We start from the raw sequence: 24,390 nt of genomic DNA, 5'->3' as shown, positions 1-24,390 counted from the left end.
GCTGAACAGGAGAAGTGGGGGTGAAGAGCCAAACCCGGAGCCAAAAAACGTGCAAACAATAACACTCCAACAGCAGAGATATGAGCGTTGCCAGCAGCAGCTGGAGACACTCAGACGGAGTAAACGGTTGGTTAATAGGCAAGATAAACGCTGAATCGGCAGCTGATCAGAGGAGGAACCCAATTAGTAAAGCACTATAAATCAAAGCCAGCAGGCAGTGAACAAATTGCTGGAAGCAACATGTCATTCCTGGAGCATGCTTCAGCCCCAGCCTTTGACTCTGAGGGATTCCAACTTTGTGTTGGCTTTGGAGTTTCTGGCTGTTCCTGATCAACCCTTGTTCCCTGCTCGAGACCAGACTGCTGTGCCCAGTCACTATCCTTCTGTGGAGGAGGCCTTGCACCTTGTTGGGCTCTGGACCCATGGAAATCTGGTGAGCAGCCCAGGTTGTTGGGGAGGCAGTTTGAACCTGATACTTCTAGTAAAGTGTTCTCTTGTGTTTTCTTTGCAGACCAGGGAGGTCTCCAAGGAGCTGCCTGCAACCCTGCCTGAGACTTCAATGAAGACGTTGGACAGACGGACTGGAGAGGACGCCGGGGAACTTCCAGCGGCCCTGACAAGGACCTTGACTTGGATGCCAGACGGACAGGCTCCTGACACTAACGTTTGGAGCTTCTCACTACATTAGACTACCTAATTAATATCTGGGGTGTGGCATTTTTAATCAAACAAACTAATTTGTGAGTTCGAAAAGCAAGACAGCTTGACTAAATTTATTCAGAAACATTACGGAATAAATTCATTTCATGAATATAGGGGGATGATGTTTAACTTGTAGCAGGGGCGGGTGGGGCCTCCAAAGGCCTTAGGTACAGGCTCCAAAATTACCTAAGTGCACCTCTGTTGAGAGGCATCGTGCCTCGGACACTGGAGGTGGCCTATAGCCAACAGACTAGTTGCCATTTACAGACCTGTCCTCCATGAATTTGTCTAAGCCCCTCTTAATAAGAAGATGAAAATTGGTATCATTTTTATTAGCCTACTTTCCAGTAGGCTTATGAGATCACCTGGCATTCTGTATGTGTGTCCATCTGGGTGTGTGCCCCTGCCCCCATCAACTTCCCAGTGCCTGGACCAATATGAACCAAATCAGGTACAGTTGTAGGGACACCTCAATGGCATATTGTGATGATGTCATCCACCCCAATACAAGCTGGCAAATGCATAAACTTTTGCAGCGCATGTGGGCTAAACTTGTGAACTGCTTAACCAATTTGAACCAAATTTGCTACAGCTGTAGGGACACATAGAGATGCCCTAATGGTGTGCTGTGTGATGATGTAATCAACTCAAATTCAAAATTTGCAGCCACGTGAACATCTGAGGTGCAAGCAGGCTAATTTGTGGACTGCCTAACTCATTTGAACCAAATTAGGTACAGTTGCAGGGAGTGACACACAGGGGCACCTTAATGGCAGAGTTTGTGATGTCATCCACACCGATTCAAGATGGTGGACGTGTAAACCTGTGAGTCGCAAGTGGGCTAACTTGTGAACTGCTTAACTGATTTGAAATAAATTTGCCGCAGCTGTAGGGACACCTCAATGGAGTAGTCTGTGATGCTGTCATCCACCCTTATCCAAGATGGTGGACACATGAACATTTGAGGCACAAGAGATCTGACTTGTGGACCTTGATTTGCACCAAATTTGGTCCAGATGTAGACAGTGAAAGGAAAGTAGGCTTAGTTCTTACTAGAACAACTTGTACTTCAATAGGATTATAATGTATGCAAAATAGATTATAAGCTCCCCCCCTCCACTTACCTGAAAATGAAAACAAAACAAAAGATTTTCTGCTTTCCAGGAGTTGTATGCATTTTTTTTAAAAAAGCATAAATACATTATGTGTCATGCCTTTTCCCTTCCTAAGGGCGATTTTGGGCACCTGACTTGCACTCTGAAATGCAAACCAAACCTCAGCCCTTTAGCCTCTCACCATCCATTTGCAGAGCTGCAGAGACCATCTCAATGCACTTGTCCCGGACAGTGTTTCCTGTAAGGTAGCAGGAGGCTAAGAAGGAGGGGGCAGAAGGTGCAAATGTTGGGCTGACAGGACTGGTGGGTGTCTTCGCCACATCTTGCCTAGCTTTGCTGTTTGATCTGAACAAAACAGAAAAAGACAGATCTCAGCACGGACAGACATTCTAAAATATTGTTATTATGAACCTCCCTGATGTAGCCTCCTCTAAGGCTTAGTTATTTCTAAGGTGATCAAACTGTGTCTGGGCGCTGTCACTTCAAAGTGCAGATAAGCACTCATAAAACTCAACAATTTCACATTTTAAGAAGCGCACCCCCCAGGGGTGGAGTGATAATAGAGCAAGCGAGGACAATTGTCCTAGGCCCACAGGGTCTGGGCCTCCCCACCCCAAGGCCCCTGCAGCCTGCCCTGCTCTCTTTCCCAGTCCTGGTCACTCCCAGTCTGGTTCCAGCAGAGCCGAGAGCTGACCTTTTTGTGCAGTACAGGCTTGCCTGGGAAGGAAAGGCTTCCTCCAGGCAAGCTGCTACAGCTCCTTCCCTCTCTGCCTCTCAGCTGTTTGGTGGGCGGGGCTTCCAGAGGGGCCTCTAGTGTTGGCCTCGCTGAAGCCTGAACTCTAGTGCTGGTCAGCTGCCGGCTGTAGGCAGCAAGGAAAGAAGTGAGGAAGGGTGGATGGGAGGGACTGCAGGGGCGTAACGATGGGGGGGGGCAGGCAGGGCACGTGCCCTGGGCGCCACTCTGGTGGGTCACGTGGTGGGGGGCACCAAAAAGTGGCATGCCTCCCCGACCCCCCCGGATTGTGCGGCGGTGGCGGTGGATCGCCGAGTTATCCCCCCCCGGATATTTAGGGATCAGTTTGCCATAGGGCTTTGATGGGGGGGGAGGTAGGGCAGATTGAAAAGAATGGATATTTAATTTGAAACCAATTGGGGGATTTGCTGGTTTTTGGCTTGTTTCATGGCAGATTTGTGGCTTGTTTCATGGCAGAAAATTACAAAAGTGTCTGGAACTGAAGGCCCCTCCCAGACCATCATCCCCCCCATATGGAAGAATCTACCCTTTGCTTTCATTAAAAAGGGTAAAATGCACCCCTTTCTGTGCTAGCCGTTAGATCATAGGGATGAAGGAAACTGCCATATACTGAGTCAGACCATTGGTCCATCTAGCTCAGTATTGTCTACTCAAACTGGCAGTGGCATCTCCAAGGTTGCAGGCAGGAATCTCTCTCAGCCCCATCTTGGAGAAGCCAGGGAGGGAACTTGAAACCTTCTACATGCAAGCATGCAGGTGCTCTTCCCAGAGCAGCCCTGTCCCCTAAGGGGAATAGGGAATAGGGAAAGCCCCTTACCTCTCCTCTTTGCCATCAATAGAATTCATCTGAGAACCAGGAGGAGATGCAGGTGGGCTGGAGCCTGTGGATGGTCTCCTGGTAATGAGGAAAGGAGATGTCATCAAAAACATGGTACTTAAGTGTGTACGTAAGAAATGTGATGCCAAAGTGTGCACATCCCTAGAGTGGAGGAATCTCAGGTCTAGTTTAATGACGACTGGCATGTAGTCCTCCAAAGGTCAGAACAGAGCTTACAATGTCCTACATACAGAGAAAGTGAAGAGTCTGTGTGCACACAACTTCTATGCACGTAGGCTTTGTTCAGACTTCCAGTCAAGTCAGGGGAGTACCAAGGTTGGAGTGGGCCAGGAGACAAAATTTTAAAATGGGCCACTCACTGCCTTCCTCTCCTTCTCCTGGCCCCATGTCTCAGCTGCAGAACAACATTAAGGACACGTGTAATATAATGTACCAGATTAACAGAGAACAGGAAACTAGAGTTAGAAGCTTTAAACAACAGCAGAACCAAATAATACAATAGTATCAACTTTGTGAAATACAAGGGGGAAATTTTTGCTTGCTACCACAAGACCAGCTTTCCTCCCCTTCTGTAGGTTTCAAAGGAAGCATCTGTCCCAAGCTTAACAATTTTTGTCAGGGCTGTAGCATGGTGGGATTAAAAAACAACAATATTTTTCAATTGTTCATTTTAAATGAACAGTAATATGAACAATGCATCACATTAAAAATATACAAACAAAATTCAGTGTTAATAATATCAGAAGGGGCATATAAAATATCCACATCCTTCTCCAGCACATCCTTCTCTTTCATTCCACGTTAATGGAAACATGGGAATCTTAAGGCTAAATCATATGCTGAAACCCAATTGTGCTTTTTCTTTGGCCACCATTCACACAGAAAGGCTAGCACAAATTCAGATGCCTTTATAATATCTCCCACTGATGTCGTCCACAGCTCAGGATAAGTATTTTGAACATACAAGGTGGGTTCAGACATAACAGTGGCACCATTGGGACCTTCACAAGTTTTTCTTTGAGTACAGTCAGCCTAAGGCTGCACTTTCTTCAACAAGGGTTGCTCAGCTTCAGTCTTCCAGCAGATGTTGTCCTACAACTCCCATAATCCTTGGCTATTGGCCACTGTGGCTGGGGATTATGGGAGTTGTAGCGAGTGGCAAGCAGCCTGCTCCACCTGGCGAGGCTGCCTGCGCACCCACCGGGGCGGGCGGAGGGAGTGGCAGCAGTGGCCAGCGAGTGGCAAGTGGCCAGCTCTGCTCGGCAAGGCTGGCCGTGCACCCGCTTTGCGGGGGGGAGCAGAGGGGCTGCTGGCCACCACCGCCGCCATGGAAGAGAACGCCCCCCACAGGCACGCCAGTTCCTCTCTTCCCCCTTCCAGGCTCACCACAGGATTTCCTTTCGCTCCCCCATTTTAAATATATATTTGTAAAAAAATCACGTCACACAGACTCCATGAGTCCATTGGCCCAATGGAGCAGGAGGAGGGGCAGATAAATCAATTTCAAGGAGAATATAGACACTCGTGCCTGGAAAATATGTTTCAGGGGATGGAAAATATGAATAGCCACCATCTTACAATGAAGCATTAAACAACCCTTTACTCTCATTTTGAAACCTACACTATTCCATCACCATTTGCAATGCATTAATCATTGCAAATCTCATAGTCTGGAAAACACTCAGTTGACACCGACTTGACGGCACAACTTTACCTTTTAGTCCAAAAACAGCTGGGGGGCCAAAGTTGAACAGGCCTCGAATAGACAGATGAGCCATAAAATACTTACCTCTCTTTCTTGATTTCAAAATGTGACTTTTTGGAGGTAGTCGAAGTTCCTTTAGGAGCACTAGGATGTCTGCATATAAAAACCCCCACAAAGATGTCAGACTGCCATGACAAAGTCTGTGCCTGCTTAATATGTCATCTTTTTATTTATATCTACAGTATATATCAATATTGAATATCAATATTTATTTTTAAAAACCACCCTAGAAATTGAGAGCTGCACTATGACAGGAATTGGGACGAGCTGCGGATAGCACAAGGAATCCATACTAGTGGCACACACTTCACTTCTCGAACCAGTGAGAAGTTTCAGAGGCAGCATTACACAAGTTTGGTTTCTTTCAGATGAGAGAACACTGGACCAAAACTGGGTCCAGCTTGGGACAAAAACTGATTTCTGTGTGCTTGATTCTGTACCATCCTAATACCTGCTCAAGCTTACATCTGGAAAACAGAGTTTTGCATGAACTTTAGCTTGTAGTGGTCTTCAGAGGAAAGCTGAGCAGAACATCCTGCTGCTTGAATAAGCAGAGAGGGCGTTTCTATCCTGTAGTGACCAGTCTCCCCACCCTCTAAAGAGTTCACAAGAAGTGAACCCTTGTCTTGACTGACAGACTGGTGAACTCCAGGGCTCAATCAATCAGTTCACCAGGTAGGTGGGAGACTAGAGAGTTGTGGGGGGAGGGGATTCTGGAAAGAAGAAAGGAAGTCTGTGCATGGAGGACATGTAGCAATGGAGTTGGCTGCAGCAGGATGACTGCAGCCAACTCCAACTCCATCTTTGTAAGACAGGATTGCAGAAGGCTTGATTCTCATCAGGAAGGCTTTGGCTTCAGGAATTTAGCATAGGGAAAGAGTGTTTAGTCAGACTTCGCATCAGGAATTTATATTTCTTTGTGTGTGTGCTTTGCATTTTTCTAAATATTTGTTCTTTGCAACTGAGTAAGTAAGATTTTGATGTGTGCCGCCCCAGAATCATCTGGGTGCTTTTGAAGTATTCTTGTAAACAACTAAGTATCTTTAAGTGTATCTAAAAAGCTAAAAGCTTTTTAAAATTACTACAGATGGAACTAGTCTGTAGTAATTTTAATAAAAAGTCTTTCTCTCTCTCTCCTTCACTTTTTACAAGCCTCCAAGGGTTGGTTATTAACCCAGCAGGAGAAAGGGGATTTCTCTGGTGCAAACTTGTCTCAAAGAGAGCTTGGCCAAATTAACAATTAACTCCATGGGCAGGCAGATGCCTGGGAGAACAATTGTTTTTATTCTTCCCTGTTAGCAAGGGGGAGCACTTTTTTTTTTAATTTGCCCAACACCCAGTTACAGAAAGCACTCTAGTCCAATGGTCAGATTCTCTGAAAGCCTTAGAGTGCTTGGTGGCAGCAGTAACCTACCAGAACTTCTGGGTTGACCAGAATCTTTTTCTTAGCTTTCTGGGTTTTGAAAGTTAAGGATTATCTGAGCATGCTGCGGAAATGACTCATTGCTGATAGGAGTCATTCTTGAGCTAGTTGACTGAGAAGGCTGCTAAGAGCTGGTTAAAACCAGTTCAGACAGTTTATTCATTAACTTACCTGAGTCAGGAAAGGAAATTTCCACACACCAATTTGCTACTCTGATCTTTCAGGGGGAATGCAATCCCATTCAAAACAGGCAAATCTAAACCATTTCCTAAGCACCTCCATCTTGTTTGGATTCAATTTCAGTTTATTCTCCTTCATCCAGCCCACTACCAACTCCAGGCAAGCAGTTACGGTGGTTAAGTCGTTTCTGGATGAAGCTGATATGGAGAAATAGATTTGGGTGTCATCAGCATATTGATAACACCCTGCACCAAACCTCCTGATGATCTCTCCCAGCAGTTTCATGTAGGTGTTAAAAAGCATTGGAGACAAAATGGAGCCCTTCAGGACTCCAAACGATAGCTCTTGTTTCAAAGAACAAGTGTCAAGCATCATTTTGAAGATGAGTATCAAAACAAAGCCCAAGGAAGTTCTTGGGCCCAAGGAAATTCTTGGATACACTAATCAGTTTCCACTTCTAAACAAATCACCCCTTTGCAAGCTGAATAGAGATAGGAGTCAATACAGGTTGAGGGCATTTTTATTATCCAATAGGTACCTATTATCACTCATGCAACTAAGGGTGTGCATGGACTGATTCGATTGCAAATAGGTCTGCCACAAACAGTGCCAATTTGAGTGGTTTGATTGCAAACCGCTTCAAAACTGGTTCGCATACCTGCAGTTCAGTCCGAATTTGGTCCAAACCGCACAAGCCGGTCTGTGCACACCCCTACATGCAACCATATTCCTGGAAGCACTTCACATCACAATGGCCCTGCTAGTTGAAGGAAGCATTTTTCCCAGCAACAAAATGAACGAATATGCCAATACCTGTCTTTTTGTTTTCCATCAGAACTTTTGCAGAGTTTCACTGGATGGGAAATGGCAGCAACCTCATCTTCAATCTTCCAGCTAATCCCTTTATCCATATCATGCTCCTTTTTACCTTTCTGGGTCCCTGATGACTCTGAAAGAGAATGGGACATTCGACTACTATTATAGCCAAAGACATAGTGGGAAGCCTTGCTCATTTCCAAGTTTTGTCTGTGATTTTATATTCAAAACGCCCAGTGGTATTTTTGCATAGCCCACAGGATAGATTAATGGGAATCATTTTCAATGTTTAAAGTTCTAGTCCCCACAGTTCTAGTCCCACCAGGTCGGCCCCAGGAGGCACCTTTGTTGTGAACAGCCTGGCTGTCAAGACACACTGCAGCCAATCAGAGTGACTCAGATTCTTTACCCGTGAGATCACGTGTGTTTGGGGAAGAAGGAAATAAGTAGCATTCCACACAGACTATAATTTAAAAGTTTTGTTGAAACTATCATTACATTCTTAGCAATTAAGCATGCCAGCATGTACACAGAATACTATTCATTGTACTGTCAGGTTCTCAACAGCATTTTAAAATCATTCATCCTCACTGGAAACAGTTAAAAGCAAAAAGACTGTGAATACATTGGAAATATATTCCTGTCTGGTCTGGGCTAGCAGTCAAACTGCGTCTTATCTCTACTGTAGCATAGCAACAAACCAAAACAATTTCCACTGCCCAACTGCAACAGGGGAAAAAAAGCATATCTCTTCTACTTTTGAAAGCAGTTTTTGAGATCACCCTTTTAATACAACTAACAAGGCTTAGCAATGTTTATCTCCAGTTTTGTTCCCAAATAAAATCAAGGTTGCTCACACAGAAAGCCACTCATAGTCTCTGAGCTAAAAGCCCAAGACAGAGAAAGGAAGGGAATAAGGGAGCTCATTGCTGATGTAGAGAAATATGAGCCAAAGGCAATGTGTATCCAGGGTGGGGCAGGCAGGGCACATGCCCTAGGCACCAGTTGCAGGGGGTGCAAAGTGCCTGCCATGCCCCACCCCACCCCCGCACCCAACTACGACAATTTTTTTTAAATTTTAATTTTTTTTGAAACCCCCCTTCAATCCCAGCAAGCACCACCAGGCGTGTCCACTGCTACTCACCGCTGCCACTGTGCTGCCACAGCCTGCACCCCCTGCCACTCATACAGGTGTAACTCGCGAGTCACATGAGAGTTCTCTGAGTCTGGGGCGGGTAGGTGCTCTCCCATTGGCTGCGGAGAGCATGCACGGCACCCCACGGGCTACTAGGAGCTCCCCCCAGTAGAGGGAGAGAAAGGGAGAATAGATGCTTTCAGGCAGCAAACGCTTGCTGAAATGAGACCGAAGAGCTCGCTCGGGCTCTTCGGAGCTCAAGGCCACGTGCAAAGGGGGCGTGGCCTCGAGCTCAGCCACCCACCAGCTGTGTAAGTCTCTGGTAGCTTGGTGAGAAAGGGCAGTAACTTGGCAGAATTTGCAGACTGGAAAGGTGTGCAAACTGGACACATATCATAGGATAAATCCATTCTGCCTTTTGGCTTCCTTGCTGTGCTTCTTGTAAAAGCCTGCAGAGAAGTGCATGTCTGGGCTCATTTTCTTGCTTTCTTCTCTCTGGCTGCAGTTGCTTTGAAGAATGAGCTGTGGGGGTGGGGGGTTTGATTTATTTATTTATTGGGGGAGGGTTGTTTGTTTTTTAAAAGTATAATTAAATTGCATTACACTGAATTAAATCTTTTTAAAGATTGAGAAATGCTTATAGAGCTTCCTGAAGGGGTTTCCTGAAGAGCTTCCCAGGGCTCCTCAAACTTTGTTCCCCAAATGTTGTTGGACTACAACTCCTATTATCCCCAGACACAGTGGCAAAAGACAGTGGATGATGGGAGTTGTAGTGCAATAGCAGATTCAGGGGTAGGAAACCGCTTCTGCCCAGCTTCAGAAGCAGTGGAAAACTCCCTCCACTCTTTTTAGTTCATTTGTACTGGCAAGGCTTTCAACTTGATTTTCTCTTGATTTTTCACCTATGCAAGTGTATAGTTGAGGTTTCTATGGGGAAATGCATTATTGTTCAGAAATGAAAGCTAGTTTTAAATATTTTGGCAATGTGAAAACCGTTATCAGGAAATATCTCTTCATCTTAAAATGTGAAGAGCAAGCCTTCTATGCTGAAAAATAAACTATTTTTAAAATTGTTTTAATTATGTCAATGTTTTAATGGTTTTTAGACTGTGAACTGCCCAGGGCCTTTTTTGTATGGGGTGGTGCAGAAATGTAAGAAATGAATAACCATAAATAAATAAATGAATGAATAACTGAATAATGAATAATAAATGAATAAATGAATGAATAAATAAATGAATAATGAATAACTTCATAAATAAATAAATATTATTTTATTTGTTTGTTTGTTTATTCAATTTCTATACCGCCCTTCCAAAAAATGGCTCAGGGTGGTTTACACAGAGGAATAATGAATAAATAAGATGGTTTCTTGCTGGGTGACTCTGGGCCAGTCACTTCTCTCTCAGCCTAACCTACTACTTGTTGTGACTTGTATTTTTTGAAATTTTGTAATTTTGTATTTTTGTAATTTTTAAAAAAACATTTATATCCCACTCTTCCTCCCAGGAGCCCAGAGCAGTGTACTACATACTTGGGTTTCTCCTCACAACAACCCTGTGAAGTAGGTTAGGCTGAGAGAGAAGTGACTGGCCCAGAGTCACCCAGCAAGTCTCATGGATGAATGGGGATTTGAACTCGGGTCTCCCCGGTCCTAGACCAGCACTCTAACCACTACACCACACTGGCTCTCTGAGCTTATATTATGGTAAAAGACAAGTTTTCTGAAAGATATGTGTCAGATGTTTGGACCGGGGGCATGGGGGACGCAATTTCAGTGCTTGCCCTAGGCGCCATTTTCCCTAGTTACACCCCTGAAGGATGTGAGGCAGAGGGATTGAGGGGGAAGAAAATATGGCGCAGAGCTTGAGGCAGAATGCTGTTAGCCCAGCAATCAGAGGCTGTGAGCGGCCCTTCCGGGAAGCAGGCAGGACAGAGATTGCATGGAGGGAAAATAAGATGAGAGAGGTAAGTTAGTTTTGTAGGAAGGCGTTGTTGATAATACTACTACTGGTCAGTCTTTTGTAGTCCTTCAGAGGAACTTGAGGAAGGGCAAGAAGCTGTGGGCTGTCCAGGCAGTGTAGGAAGCCGAATGCCATGGCAATCTGTTAGGCACAGGTTTGCCTTTTCAGGCTAAGGCTTACATATTAGCCCAGGGGCCAGAGGATGTGACTCCTTGGGGTTCTGAGTTGCTTCCCTTCCCTGCTTGTTCCCCTGCCTTTTCCACATGCCTGTGGGAGGGGTGTGTATGTCCCTTTTATAAACTCTCCTTAGCCTCCTGTCATAGCTCCCATCAAAGACATTCACATCAATTCTTAAGTGTCGCCATTCTAAAACAAACATTTTTGGGTCTCCCACCCTTCCCTTAAGTGGGGTCCGTCTAACATGTTTACTGAATTTAGATGGCAACAATTCTGTTTATGCCTAGCTGGACCAGACTGTGGTCAGTTCCCCAAGTTTCACTGGTGCCTTCAATTCCAATAAATGTTATTGAGAGATGGCATGCAAAGAATTGTTATTAAAAAATAGCATAAGAAATGTTATCAGGAGATATCTTATAAAAGCAATTCAGCAATTACTGTGTGAAAGTATGTATTCCAGATGCATGTATGTACTGATATCTAAAATGTGGTTTTCTAAGACCTCCTAATTATGATTAACATAGCAAGTTTCAAGCTGGTCCTCATGACTGACACTAAATTTCCCTTCTCCTCAGGCCTTGACTGCAGAATAAACAATTCCATTCAGTTACTATAGTTCAGCAAAATCAAAAGCTCACATCATAGTTTCCTGCAGACCAGCAGTTTTAGACCCAGGCCTGAGCTTTGCCTTTTGTGGTCTGCAGAGCTGCTGGTGGTCCTGATCCCAGGGTGCCCACCACACCTTTAAGTGTAAATTAGTGAGTGCACCTGAAAGCTCTTTCCAGCAGAGCAGTGCCGCCCAGCATCCACTGCGGCAGAGGATCAGCTCCACGACTCAGCTGGTGGAGGCCATTTGCATGGCCAGCAAATGTCCTCCCTCCATGCATGTGCAGAGGCCAGCTGAGTGGTTGGGCCAATTCGCCAGTGCAGCAGGTGCTGGGCACCGCTGTTGGGAACAGCTTTCAGATGCAGCAGTATGGGAGGTAAGCACTTACTAATTTACACTTAAAGACGCCTCCTGCCACCCCACCATTGGCACCCACACCAGCTGCCACTATGTCCCCATGAATGGAGATGAATGCCTGCAAATAGGAGAGCAATATTTCCGAAGTGGTAAATTGCGTGGAACCTGCATTTCTCAAAAGGTTCCGGATTCCTGTGCTTTTAAGATCTTAGGATGTTGCAAGTTTTGTATTGTGGCTTTGAAATATTTCTTACTGGTTCTACAGAAAGTCCAAGCTTGATGCAGCGTGGGCAGCCCAGTTTGTTGTCCACATTTCCCCCTCCTCCTCTCACGTATAGAGCAGCAGCCAGGCTGGTAGGAAAGTGCCTGCATTAGGCAGACACATGAACAACCAATATGACTGCCCCTCGTTGGGTCTAGTCTGGCAAGACAGAGGATGTGTTAATTATCAATTGATTGCTTACTATATCTATAGACTGCAGCAGAGCAGAGTGGGAGGCGGAGACTCTGCCTGCCTGCCTGCCTGCAGTCACTTAAGAGGCTTCTAAAGGTAAAAAAGCGAGGGAACTCTCTCCTCCTCATCCCTCTCCCCCTCCCTGAAGCCAGCTGCCACCACCGTGCCCCATCCGGCAGGTGGTCTTTTGGCAATTAACTATCTCTTAACCACCCGGTCCCAGTCCCTACAGGAGTCCCAGTCCCTACATCATGCATTTGGGGAGGAAAGTGAAGGAGGGGGACTTTCCTCTAACCCCCCTCCCTGCAGCTACTGCCGCAGCCATGGCTTTGAAAGAAAATGAAGGAGGCAGGAGGGTGACTTTCCTCTTGCCCCCTGCCTGCTTCCGGCAGAGGCAAGGCAAAATTTGAGGAGCTGCCACTCCTCAAATCTTGCTGCTGTAGGCAGATGCCTCCTCTGCCTCTGCGTTAATCCACCAGTGTAAATAATCACAAACCTCAACAGATTCCAGGCTCAGAAGGACTCAAGAGACGGCCACTGGTACCAGTCCACAGAAGCAGTCGCTCTACCGATCTGCAGTCTCAAATTTTTTTTTTAAAGACTTATCAGCATCACTCACACAGGGAACTGCTGGGATCAGAGTGTCCCTTTTTTTCAAGAAATGGGTGGAGTTTTTTGGTAGCAACCCATTTCAACTACCCGTTTCCAAGAGGTGAATTCAGATCTTTAGAGGCCCAGGGAGCTTTCCAGATTACACCCAGTAAAATGCTTTGGCTTGGCAGGATCTTTTTGAAAATGTAAATAGTTTGCACAACCCTCCTACAACGGGAAAATGCAGCTATTTATTTGTGATGCAAATGCAATGTTGTAGGACTAAAATGCAAGGATAGAAGCTGAAAGAAGGCATCGCAAATGTGAACAGCACCTTGCTGACAGTACTGGGAGTGCAATGTCGAAACACAGGCAGTACAGAAGCACACTTAATGGACAGTAGTGACACTGTTGTAAGTGTGTAATCTGGAAAGCACCCTGGCATTTCACCAATCACACTAAAACACTTGTCAGTCTCTCACCCAGCAACCTCTTCCAGTTCTTGATGAGGATTTTCGCCAGAGCCACCACCTCCTCATCTGAGCAGTGCTTGCGGATTGTGTTGACAGCCACGCCAATTCTTGTGGTCTGAGAGAAGGAGAAGAAGAAGAGGGATCTTCATGAAACACAGGAGACCAGTGTTCCCTCTAAGAGGGATTCCCAGATGTTATTGACTACAACTTCCAGCACCCCTAGCTGCAATAGCCTTTGCTTGGGGATTATGGGACTTGTAGTCAACAACATCTGGGAATCCCTGTTAGAGGGAACACTTCAGGCGACTGAACAAACTGGCTGCCACGTGAGGAGGGCTGAAGTTGCCTCCCATGTTATTTTTGGAATATTTCAATGGGCACTCCAAGTTGCTACTAGGGCTGCCAGGTGGATTAACATTTTTTTTTACATATGAAGCTGCCTTATACTGAGTCACTCCATCTAGATCAGTACTATCCTGCTGGTTCAATGATTCTCCAGAGTCTTAGGCAGAGTCTTTTGCAACTTTGCTTCTTTTAAGGACATGTCACTCAGGGGCTGAAGCTGGGTGAAGCTTCTCCCTTGACAGTGCTGTGCCTAGTTTCCTGAAGATGCTTTATACTGAATCAGCCCATTGATATATCAAACCCAGTACTCCCTACTTTTGGCTAGCAGCAGTTCCCCAGATCTCTGGAAGAAGTCTTTCCCAGCCAGGGAGAATGTCAAAGGCCAGTAAAATCAAACACCTACCAGGGTTCTCTCTACTTTTTTCCAGCTATGTGCGGAGTAAGTTTTGTTCTGGGTGGCAGCATCAAGGAAGTGTGTGTACACGTGCATTCAGAGTGGGACCTTCCTGCTTCAACATGAGCAGGATCTAAAGTTAAGTGAGCGGAAATCAAAAAATGTGTGAATGAGTGCACACGCACATACCTTAGAGGGAACACTGGTCCACATCTCTGCAGGGAATCCACCACCAATGGGAATGAGTTGGAAGGCTACTTGTGAAGAGCAGACACAGCTGAGAAGGTGAGCAAGCTTTTCTAAACATCTAGCCTTTTCCCTTTTAAACAAACTAACAGGAAGAGGGGAGATTTTCAGGGGCTGTTTCTCTTTAAGGGGTAGGGGTGTGTGTGTGTGTGTGTGTGTGTGTGTGTGTGTGTGTGTGTGTGTGATTTGCTAGGCTTAGAATTTCCCAGGGCTAGGATTTGCTAGGGCTACCAAACTCCAGTGTTTTACTTTGCCCCTGCCTGGAGGAGGTGGAGTCAGCTAGGGCTGGGAGAGGCCCCACATTCCTTTGACTCACATCCTGTGTCTCAGTTGAAAGGCTACTCTGCATAAGAGGTGAAGGCCTGAGAATATAGCAAATAGAGCATAGCAAACAGGGATAGCAAACAGGACGTAAAAGTTTTGCAGCAGTTTAGCAGGAAGTGTGCAGGGGAGCCTGGAACAAGCCCCTGTGATCACAAGGAGCCTGGTGGAGAAGAGAACATAAGTGCAAATCCCTCCCTCGTATCCCTCATATTCTTGGGAAAGGCTGTTTGAACAGATATAGATGCTGACCATTACAGCTGAGACCTATTCTTCTAATAAACTATCTAATAAACAGATAATAAACTACTTCTAATAAACTATCTCTAAATACTGCAAACAGCCAACAAAAACAGTACAAAGATAGAAAGTCAGTAGGGGAATGGTAACTTCCCAGTGTATTGCACAGAGTGCCACATGTATGACTATTTGCCCCATGGGCAGAAGTCATGGGTGTGTGTTCGGTGCAAGGAGCTCCTGGCCCTCAGGGAACAAATCCGTTCCCTTGAGACCAAGGTGGTGGATCTGGAGAAGCCCAGAGAGACAGAGAGGCATGTGGACGAGACTTTCAGAGATGTGATAGAGGCATCCCACTCCAGGGCTGGTAGCTCCTCTGCTGTCAGGGAGAATGAAGGTTTGGGAGCACTGTTGGGGAGGAATACAATGTTGCCTTCAAAACCTCATGTCCTAGACGGGAAGCATTTGTATACACTAACAGAGTTCTTCCCTTTTTTCTAAGAAATGTGTGCTGTGCTGCTTTACATCAGTCTTAAAACCTCTTTTTTAACCAGCAAAAACCTTAAGCAAGCAGACTAATACTGTTCGAAAAAGTGAGCACACACAGAGGTTTTGTTACTAGAACTTTGAAAGATTTTATTTCCTGGAAACTGGTTTTTCTGCTCTTTGCAATCTAAGCAAGACAGTCCTATTTACATTCCTAAAGAGTGCTCATGTCATGTTAATGATTTTGTACTCTAGTCAGTACTTCTCCCTCCTGGCATTTGCTGCAGTGTTTTAAGAAAAACTCGCTTAAAACCAGGATTTAAAAAAACCTGGAAATACACCAAGACAAGCTAGAATTTGGAATTCCAAATTCTAATTCTAATTCTAGACTAATTCTTAGTCTAGAATTAGACTAAGCCTAATTTATGTGTGTTCGGGGTGTGTGTGTGTGTGTGTGTGTGTGTGTGTGTGTTTCCAAAGATCTTGAATGGACTTTGGGGTAAGTCTGGCCAGTGTGTGGCCAGTGATACACTCTCTTCCGAAGGAGATTCATGCTAACAGCCCTGTGTGGAAACTCTCCTGGGGAACTCCCGGCTCCCATACTCAGAAGCAGCCCCTTATCATCGGCTGCCTTCTCTTTAAATCTCCCAGTGCGGAGCTGACAGGGTTTAAAGCCTTCTTCCAGCACCACCCCCTTCCTGACCTCACTTTCTGATTCCTGCTCCGCCCAACCTAGCTGGAACCCCCTGGAGCTGTTCCCTGCAGTTCCCTGCCTTGCCCTTGTACTGGGATCCTTCCAGCCTGGACCCTTTTCACCCCTGCTGCCCCCTGAAGGGAATAGAAGCCCCACAGGAGGGATGCCATGCCCTTCTCCAAACTCCACAGGGCCACACAGGCAACCATGTAACATGGTATCCTGACACTTTTCATTTTACTTTCTGCATGAAACAAAACACTTCGTTTCAATAGCTATTGGCAGGACATCTCTTTTCTGGGTGGGCAGTGGAGGTTTTAGTATATAAAATGGTGACATGATTGAAGTTTATTTTAAAAATCATGCATGGTGCAGAGAGAGAAAGGTTTCTCCTCTCACAGCACTAGAAGCAGCAGGGGCCATCCCATGAAACTGATTGCTAGGAAATTTAGGACCAACAAAAGGAAGTGCTTCTAATTATGCACATAGTGCATACTTGATCTATGGAATTCTCTGCCAGGGGATGAGTGGTGATGGCCACCAGCTTAAAGTAAAGTATCTGGGAGAGAGGAGATGGGTTTGCCAGCACTGTCCTACCCAACCTTTGTAAATGTAAAGTGTGCCGGCAAGTCGATTTTGACTCCTGGTGCCCGCAGAGCCCTGTGGTTTTCTTTGCTAGAATACAAGAGGAGTTTACCATTGCCTCCTCCTGCACAGTATGAAATGATGCCTTTCAGCATCTTCCTATATCACTGCTGCCCAATACAGTAGCAGTGGGGATTCGAACCAGCAACCTTCTGCTTATTAGTCAAGCATTTCCCCGCTGCACCACTTAAGGTGATTGGCCACCAGCTAAGATGGCTTTAAAAGAGGCTTAGACAAACTCATGGAGGGGAGCAACAGGTGGAGAGGGGGCATGCCTTCATTTCCAGCATGGTGTAGTGGTTAGAGTGCTGGACTAGGACCAGGGAGACCCGAGTTTAAATCCCCATTCAGCCATAAAACTTGCTGGGTGACTCTGGGCCAGTAACTTCTCTCTCAGCCTAACCTACTTCACAGGGTTGTTGTGAAAGAGAAACTCAAGTATGTAGTACACCGCTCTGGGCTCCTTGGAGGAAGAGCGGGATAGAAATGTAATAAATAATAATAATAATTATAATTATTATTATTTCTTGTTTACACAGTCAGACAGGTGTTATTGACTGGTTTGTTTTATCCAGACATCGAGTCCTTCCCAAGGACCTGGGATGGCTGAATTTTATAGTCAATTGTTATAGATATCGTCGCAGAATATAGGCTGTTCCCAGTAACGCTGCTTTTTGTAATTGGCTGATGGTGATTTCTGTGACCCCTATGGTGCTGAGGTGCTCTTCAAGGTCTTTTGGAACTGCACCCAGGGCACCAATTACCACTGGGATTCTTTTGGTCTTTTTCTGCCACAGCCTTCCAATTTCAATTTGTAGATCTTTGTATTTTGTGATTTTTTTCTATTTCTTTTTCTTCTATTCTGCTATCCCCTGGTATTGCTATGTCGATTATTTTCACTTGTTTTTCTTTCTTCTCGACTACAGTTATATCTGGTGTATTGTGTGGCAGATGTTTGTCTGTTTGTAGTCGGAAGTCCCATAATATTTTTACATCTTCATTTTCTTCAACTTTTTCTATTTTATGGTCCCACCAATTCTTGGCTACAGGTAGCTTGTATTTTTTGCAGATGTTCCAGTGTATCATCCCTGCTACCTTGTCATGCCTTTGTTTGTAGTCAGTCTGTGCGATCTTCTTACAACAGCTGATCAGGTGGTCCACTGTTTCATCTGCTTCTTTACAAAGGCAGCACTTGCTGTTTGTTGTGGATTTTTTGACTTTTGCTCTTATTGCATTTGTTCTTAGTGCCTGTTCTTGTGCAGCCAGTATTAAACCCTCTGTTTCTTTCTTCAAATTGCCATTCTTAAGCCATTGCCAGGTCTTGGTGATGTCTGATTTTCCACTTATATTGTGCAAATATTGACCATGCAGGGGCTTATTTCTCCATTTTTCTACTCGGTTCTTGACTTGTTCTTTCTTGTAGGCCTGCTTTGTTTCATTGGTGTTGAATAGTTTCTCGTTCTTGACCATTTTAAGTGCATCTTCTTCACTGTCCTTGATATATTCTTCAAGGCCTCTTTTCTCCTCCTCTACTGTTTGATGGACTTGCAGCATTCCTCTTCCACCTGAGCTGCGAGGGAGGTAGAGCCTATCGACATCACTGCGGGGGTGCAGAGCATGATTGATGGTCATGATTTTCCTGGTCTTACGATCTAGCGTATCTAGCTCTGCCTGGGTCCAGTCTATTATTCCTGCAGTGTATCTGATAACAGGTATAGCCCAGGTGTTTATGGCTTGTATGGTGTTCCCACCATTGAGTTTGGACTTGAGGATTTTTCGAACTCTCCTGATGTATTCACTTCCAATTTTTCTTTTAACTTCAGTGTGTGCGATGTTATCAGCCTGGAGAATGCCCAAGTATTTCTAATGTTCTTTCTCTTCCAGGTTCTTGATCTTGCTTCCATTGGGCAGTTCTATTCCTTCTGTTTTTGTTATTTTTCCTCTTTTCATTATTAATGTAGCACACTTGTCTAGTCCAAACTCCATTGCTATATCGCTACTGAATATACGGACAGTGTTTAGCAGTGATTCGATTTCTGACTGGGACTTTCCATACAACTTCAGATCGTCCATGTACAGCAGATGGTTGATTTTACTTGATGTTTTAGATGTTTGGTATCCGAGGCCTGTTTTGTTTAGTATTTGTGAAAGTGGGGTCATGGCGATTACAAACAATAGAGGGGATAGTGAGTCCCCTTGGAAAATGCCTCTTCTAATACTAACCTGTCCAAGTATTATTTATCACATTACGAAGAGCGGGATAGAAATGTAATTAATAATAATAATAATAATAATATATTATTATTATTATTATTATTATTATTATTATTATTATTATTATTATTATTTCCTGCTTGTGGCCTTCCTGGAGGCATCATACTGCCCAGAGGTACTATGGAAAACAGAATGCTGGATTAGATAGGCCTTGGGCCTGATCCAGCAGGGCTGTTCTTATGTAAAACTCAGCTCCGTTGGACACTGCAGATGATTGCCTCAATCCTGACAGTAAGACACTCATCACATTTGGGAGCAGTTTAATACTTTGCCAAAGCACCCAACTCTTTGATGCCTAAAGAGCTCTCAGAACGCTGCTCCATGGTTAAGGGATTCAACTGCAATATATTTGGTCCAATGGTTTAAAAACAAACCAACTGTCATCTCGACTCCTCAACAAGCTTTCCTGATCTTCCAGCCTGCCTTACCTGCAACAGTTCGATGGTCATTGTGAAATTGTTCAGCTTCTTCAATAGATCAAGGGCCCCTTCCTAGAAGGAGAAAATACAGAGTGGGCATCTTTTGTGTGACTCAAGTACCTTTTCTTTTTATATCACAAGAGAGATTTTAAGGTTCTGTGTGGGAACTGTCAGTTCCAGCTCCAGGGCCTTTGGGCAAGACACTCTTCCCCTTTGTTTTCCTTCTCTCTGCTCTGGCTTCTTCTGATTGGTTAACTGATACTTTTAGGTCTCCCCGCCCCATTTCCTACTTGCTTGCTGCATTTTAACCTTTCCTCCTTCCTTGTTCTGCTCTCATACTACGAAAACACCAAAAGCTCAGAGACACAGGCTTTCTATCCCAGTATTCCAGTATGTCACTTCCTTAATAAACCTTTAAAAGTATTTGGACCTTAAATGTCTGTCAAAATACTCTCTATGGGCTCCATCCTTCCTACACATGCTTGCTCTGCTATAAGTTGAGTCCTTGAAATCCCTTCCCTACAATAAAACCCAACGTTGTCTTTGTACCAATAATTGCCCAGTCGCTCTGAATGCCAGTTGCAGGGGAGCAACAGGTGGAGAGGGGGCATGCGTCCTCTCCACCTGTGGTACTCATTTGAGAATGAACAGTGGTGGTGGGGGGGTCTAATTTGAATCAATACTATGGTATGGGTAGGATTAAAGCTTCCTCCACATTGGCACAGTTCTGATCTGCCTGGCCCCCAATCTGCCTGCTATTTACCAAAGAAAACTGTAGCGCATCAGGACCAGTGACAGGGGCCTAGCTACAATTGAACTGGTGGGGAGGGGACACAAATGGCTTCAGGCCCCTGAGGGTCCAATGATGGGGGGGTGGCAGCTTGCCTTCTCGGTTACACCTCTCTGAAGAAGTGGAGCAGGGATCCATCTTTACGTCTTGCCCCAGAGCCTGCTCCAACCTTGATATCCCCCTGATCAGTGATGCATTTAATATCATTTTTAGTTCGCCCCCTAACCATGCATAGAACTGCAATCCACTTGTAGTTGCTCTTGTTAAGCACCTGGAATCACCCTTGCTGATCTGCAAAACACTCAGAGACTTATAAGTAGATGCCAGCCTATCTCCTGCCCATCACAATGCTGAAGTAGCTTCCTAGTTCCTTATCTGACATGCAGCTGTATAGGAACATAGGAAGCTTTACCGCGAGTTAACTGCAACGCTTTACTGTGAGTTCAAAGTTGGGGCGGGGGGAGTGGGGGGGAACCTGACACAAGAAGTGGATTTTTTTTTTACTCTGGATATAAATTGGGCTACAGTCTAACACCCCGATAGCTCGTAAGGACTTTGGGGTAAATCTATCTCGCTGATATGTGAATGAACACCTTCCATTCTGGAGGAAATGTCAGCTAAAAGCCCTGTGTGAAAAACGCATTGCCCAAGTAGGCAGCTCTTGCCTTTTAATCAGGAAAGCCTTGTTTGCCATGTGCACACTATCTGCAAAAGTATAATCGCAGCAGCAGCAGCTGCAGCAGCAGTAGGACCTTCCCACTGCCATAAACACTGCTCTCAAAGCTGTACAGGTTGGAAGCTGAAGAAGAGGCAGCGGGGAGGAGTTATTTATAGTCTTCTCTGCACTAGAGCAAAGTTTGCAAGTGGAGTCAAACATTAACTTTAAAATGCAGTCGTGCTCCAGGGCCCACGGCTGTGCTCAGTTCTTGCCTTGCTTGAATTGATGGTAATCAACGGGCCAACTTGTCAGACTGCAACTTAAATAAATAGCCAAATATCAATTGACTGGTGGCAGCTCCAAATCTGTCTTGAAAAAGGCATCAATCCATGATATATGGATTGGTATTATATATATATATAATATTATATATTTATATAATAACTATATAAATATATAAATATTTAGATATTTATTTATTATTTCTCTCTGTAAACCACCCTGAGCTATTTTGGGAAGGGTGGTATAGAAATTGAATGAATGAATGAATAAATAAATAAATAAATCGCCTGGGAACATATTCCCCAACTGTCCCTATTTGCCACCATCAGTCATTCTATGGTTAATCCCTGTCCCTGTTTTGCCTTTTAAACGTTTTTAGGACTAGCCACTGACCAACAGAAAAGAAACCATAATGGTTGGTTTGCTAACACACCCTGCTCCAAAAAGCAATGCATGTCAGGTTACTGGAAAGTAAATGAATGTCTACCGCAAGAGTTCCCAACTTTTTCAGCTAATCTCTGCAGCTGTATGGGGCATAAATTACCCTGTTGCAACAATTATTTTATCTTCAGCCAAGGAGTGGTTAAAAAGTTGGCAACCCCACACACCTCCTGTAGAGAGGAACTTCCAGTCTTTCTGATAGTGGAAGGGGTGTGCTATGTGATCAGGTGATCTTTGATGGAAGAAAAGGAGTGTTAAAAGTACACAGGAGCGTGCTTTTATTTTCTGTGAAATATTGAAAGATATGCTATGGACCTTGCTAGAGAAAAGGGTGGTTGTGTACATTACTGATGACTGGCAAGCAAAATTAATCCTTGTTTCTGTGTACAGGTGGCCCTCATTATTTGCAGGGGTTCCATTCTCACCTGTAGGCGTGAATATGGAAGCTGTGAATAATGAAACCTCACCCCTATGGGAATCCCGATGTTACATTCCTTAAGCTAAAAAGGGGGCCAAAAAGCAGAAAGGGCAAGGCACAGTACCTTGCTCTCCAAGCCTCCAGCTCTCCAAGCCCCCCCCAATCCTCCAAATTTTTGAGAATTTCTGCAAAAATCTTGGTTAATTCTTTTTTAAGAGCCACAAAACACCGTGCTGCAAAATGGTGGCCAGAAATGACATTAGAAGTTATTTCCAGCCAACCAGGAACCACAGAGAGGCGAATTTTCCCTATTTTTTTAAACTGTGAATTTTAAAAACTGAGCCTCTTAGACCAAGCTGCAGAAACTACAATCCATGAGATCGCAGATAAAGAGGGGCCACCTGTATATAGTTGGAAGGGCAAGATTTACATCTCTCCCTCACACACAGTCTTTAGAGAGTTATTAACCTTCCAAGACTGGCCCCCGCACCAATCTCCAGCAGTCTACTGAAAGCAGTTCTGAAGAATGTAATGGCTTGATATTGTGAAAAATATAGGTGGAAAGTTGTCTGCGGGAACAGCGTCAATCACATTTGGCAACCCTACCCTCTATCCATTCCAAATGACCCCCCCCTTGGCACTTTTTTTGTTTTGTTTTTGCACTTGCTGAAAGTTTGACAAGAAAGGCGGGGGTAGTGCAGGAGCGAGAGAGAAGAGAAGAGGTAAGGAGAATAATAATAATAATAATAATAAATTCGATTCCTATACTGTCCTTCCAAAAATGGCTCAAGGCGGTTTATGGCTCAGGGCGGTTGATTTCTTAGCAATTAGCAAAATTTATTATTTATTTTATTTATTTATTATTAAAACTTTTATACCGCCCTTCCAAAAGGCTCAGGGCGGTTTACATTAAAACACCATTAAAATCAGTTAATAATTAAAACAAAAATTATAAAGCATAAACAATGATTAATCATTAAAAACATCGTAAAACAACAATTAAATAATCAGAACAATTTAAAAACAAGTATTAAAAAGCTGAGAAAGCCTGGTTGAAGAGATGTGTTTTCAGGTGTTTTCAGAAAATTGCCAGAGAATAATCATATAAGAAATATGATTTCTTAGCAATTTTGCACATTACCATTGAACAGATGTCCCATTGTCCCTTTGTTTCATTACAGATGAACCTTTTGTCTGGCTTATAACAAAATGTCACTCCCAATTGCTTTGTACCAGTAATTTCTTTGGGAATCTTTGAGGGGTGGGTGCATTTCACCATCACACCCATCTTCTTGTTGGGGGTTAATGCATAGACCCCACTTTCTCCTTTTCTGAACACAGTAATCCATGCAGCAAGACACTTGCTGGAGATTAAATTTACATTGCCAGACTCCTGCCAAACACCTGTTGTCTACATACCCTCTCCCCAAATCCGCTGAGGGACTGGCCACTTCAGGAGAGGGCTGTGACTGCAAAATTGAAACTGTCAAGTAGCAGTTGTGGGAGGGGACCTGGGGGAGAAACAAACCAAAGTAGGAATCCCCAGATGGATCTGAAAGAAAGCAAAATCCACTAACAAATCAAGTTTGGATTAGACTGAATTGTGGAACTGCAAGGCTCAAGATATTTAGCTTCAAGGAATTCTCAACAGCTGAAGGGTGTTTGAGCCTGTTTTAGCTTTCTGAGTGCCTCCTCCTGTTCTCACAGTTTGTAAAAGTTTACTTGGAAAGTAGGAAAGCACTTGGCATGTTAGCAGCAACTGCTGTTTCCCCCCAACACACATGCGGAGTACAAAAGCCATCTTTTTCATGCCAGCCAAGAATGCTTTAACAACAGTGACTAACACAGAGACAGTGTTTATCTTACCATGTTCTTCCTGGACACCATCTTATCCAACTTTTTGGCCATTCGGATCAACTCCTCCACTTGCTTCATGGTTCCTGTTTCTGGAAACCCTTCCTCTCTTCACTAATAGAAGTCAAGAAAATGTTTAACAGAGCAACTCGTATAGGGGCTTGTTTAGGGCTGTCTTCATTCGTGTTTTTGTTTTAAGAGAACGTGTTTGCAGAACAGTAAAGTTTTTGCACTTGCTGAAAGTTTGACAAGAAAGGCGGGGGTAGTGCCGGAGCGAGAGAGAAGCGAAAGCAGAAAAAAAGGAGGAGTGGCAACTAGAGGACTTATAAATGACTGCCATGCAGTCAAAATAGCACCAGGGGGATGGGCTAAATATAGGAATGGGGATTAGGCAGTGGAAAGATTTCAGAGAGGGAGAGAAGTGAGATCTTGTGCAGGTGGCTAGTGGGGATGGCAAACTTGAGAAGCAGAACACTTTCTAAACAGGTAAGAGACATAGGAAGCTGCCTTGTACTGAGTCAGACAGAACCTTGGT

General features: G+C 44.5%; 1 protein-coding gene across 2 annotated transcripts in view; it reads right to left on the bottom strand.

Moving 5' to 3' along the window:
* TCEA3 (transcription elongation factor A3) overlaps nucleotides 1-24,156 on the bottom strand; it is a 33,076-nt gene extending 8,920 nt beyond the window's left edge. The window contains exons 1-7 of one of the 2 annotated variants that reach the window (XM_053268742.1): nucleotides 23,868-24,155; nucleotides 19,422-19,484; nucleotides 13,361-13,466; nucleotides 7,591-7,726; nucleotides 5,199-5,267; nucleotides 3,389-3,466; nucleotides 1,999-2,162 (exon numbers count right to left, since the gene is read on the bottom strand). In XM_053268742.1, the coding sequence (XP_053124717.1) occupies nucleotides 1,999-2,162; nucleotides 3,389-3,466; nucleotides 5,199-5,267; nucleotides 7,591-7,726; nucleotides 13,361-13,466; nucleotides 19,422-19,484; nucleotides 23,868-23,936 (685 nt within the window). In that variant the 5' untranslated portion in view covers nucleotides 23,937-24,155. Of the gene's footprint in view, nucleotides 1-1,998; nucleotides 2,163-3,388; nucleotides 3,467-5,198; nucleotides 5,268-7,590; nucleotides 7,727-13,360; nucleotides 13,467-19,421; nucleotides 19,485-23,867 lie in introns of both variants that reach the window. The other variant, XM_053268743.1, reaches the window with a different exon arrangement.
* Between the last annotated feature and the right edge of the window lie 234 nt (nucleotides 24,157-24,390).

This window comes from Hemicordylus capensis, chromosome 7 (genome assembly GCF_027244095.1).
Source record: "Hemicordylus capensis ecotype Gifberg chromosome 7, rHemCap1.1.pri, whole genome shotgun sequence".
Lineage (NCBI taxonomy): Eukaryota > Metazoa > Chordata > Lepidosauria > Squamata > Cordylidae > Hemicordylus > Hemicordylus capensis.
This window is presented reverse-complemented; position numbering and strand designations above follow the sequence as displayed.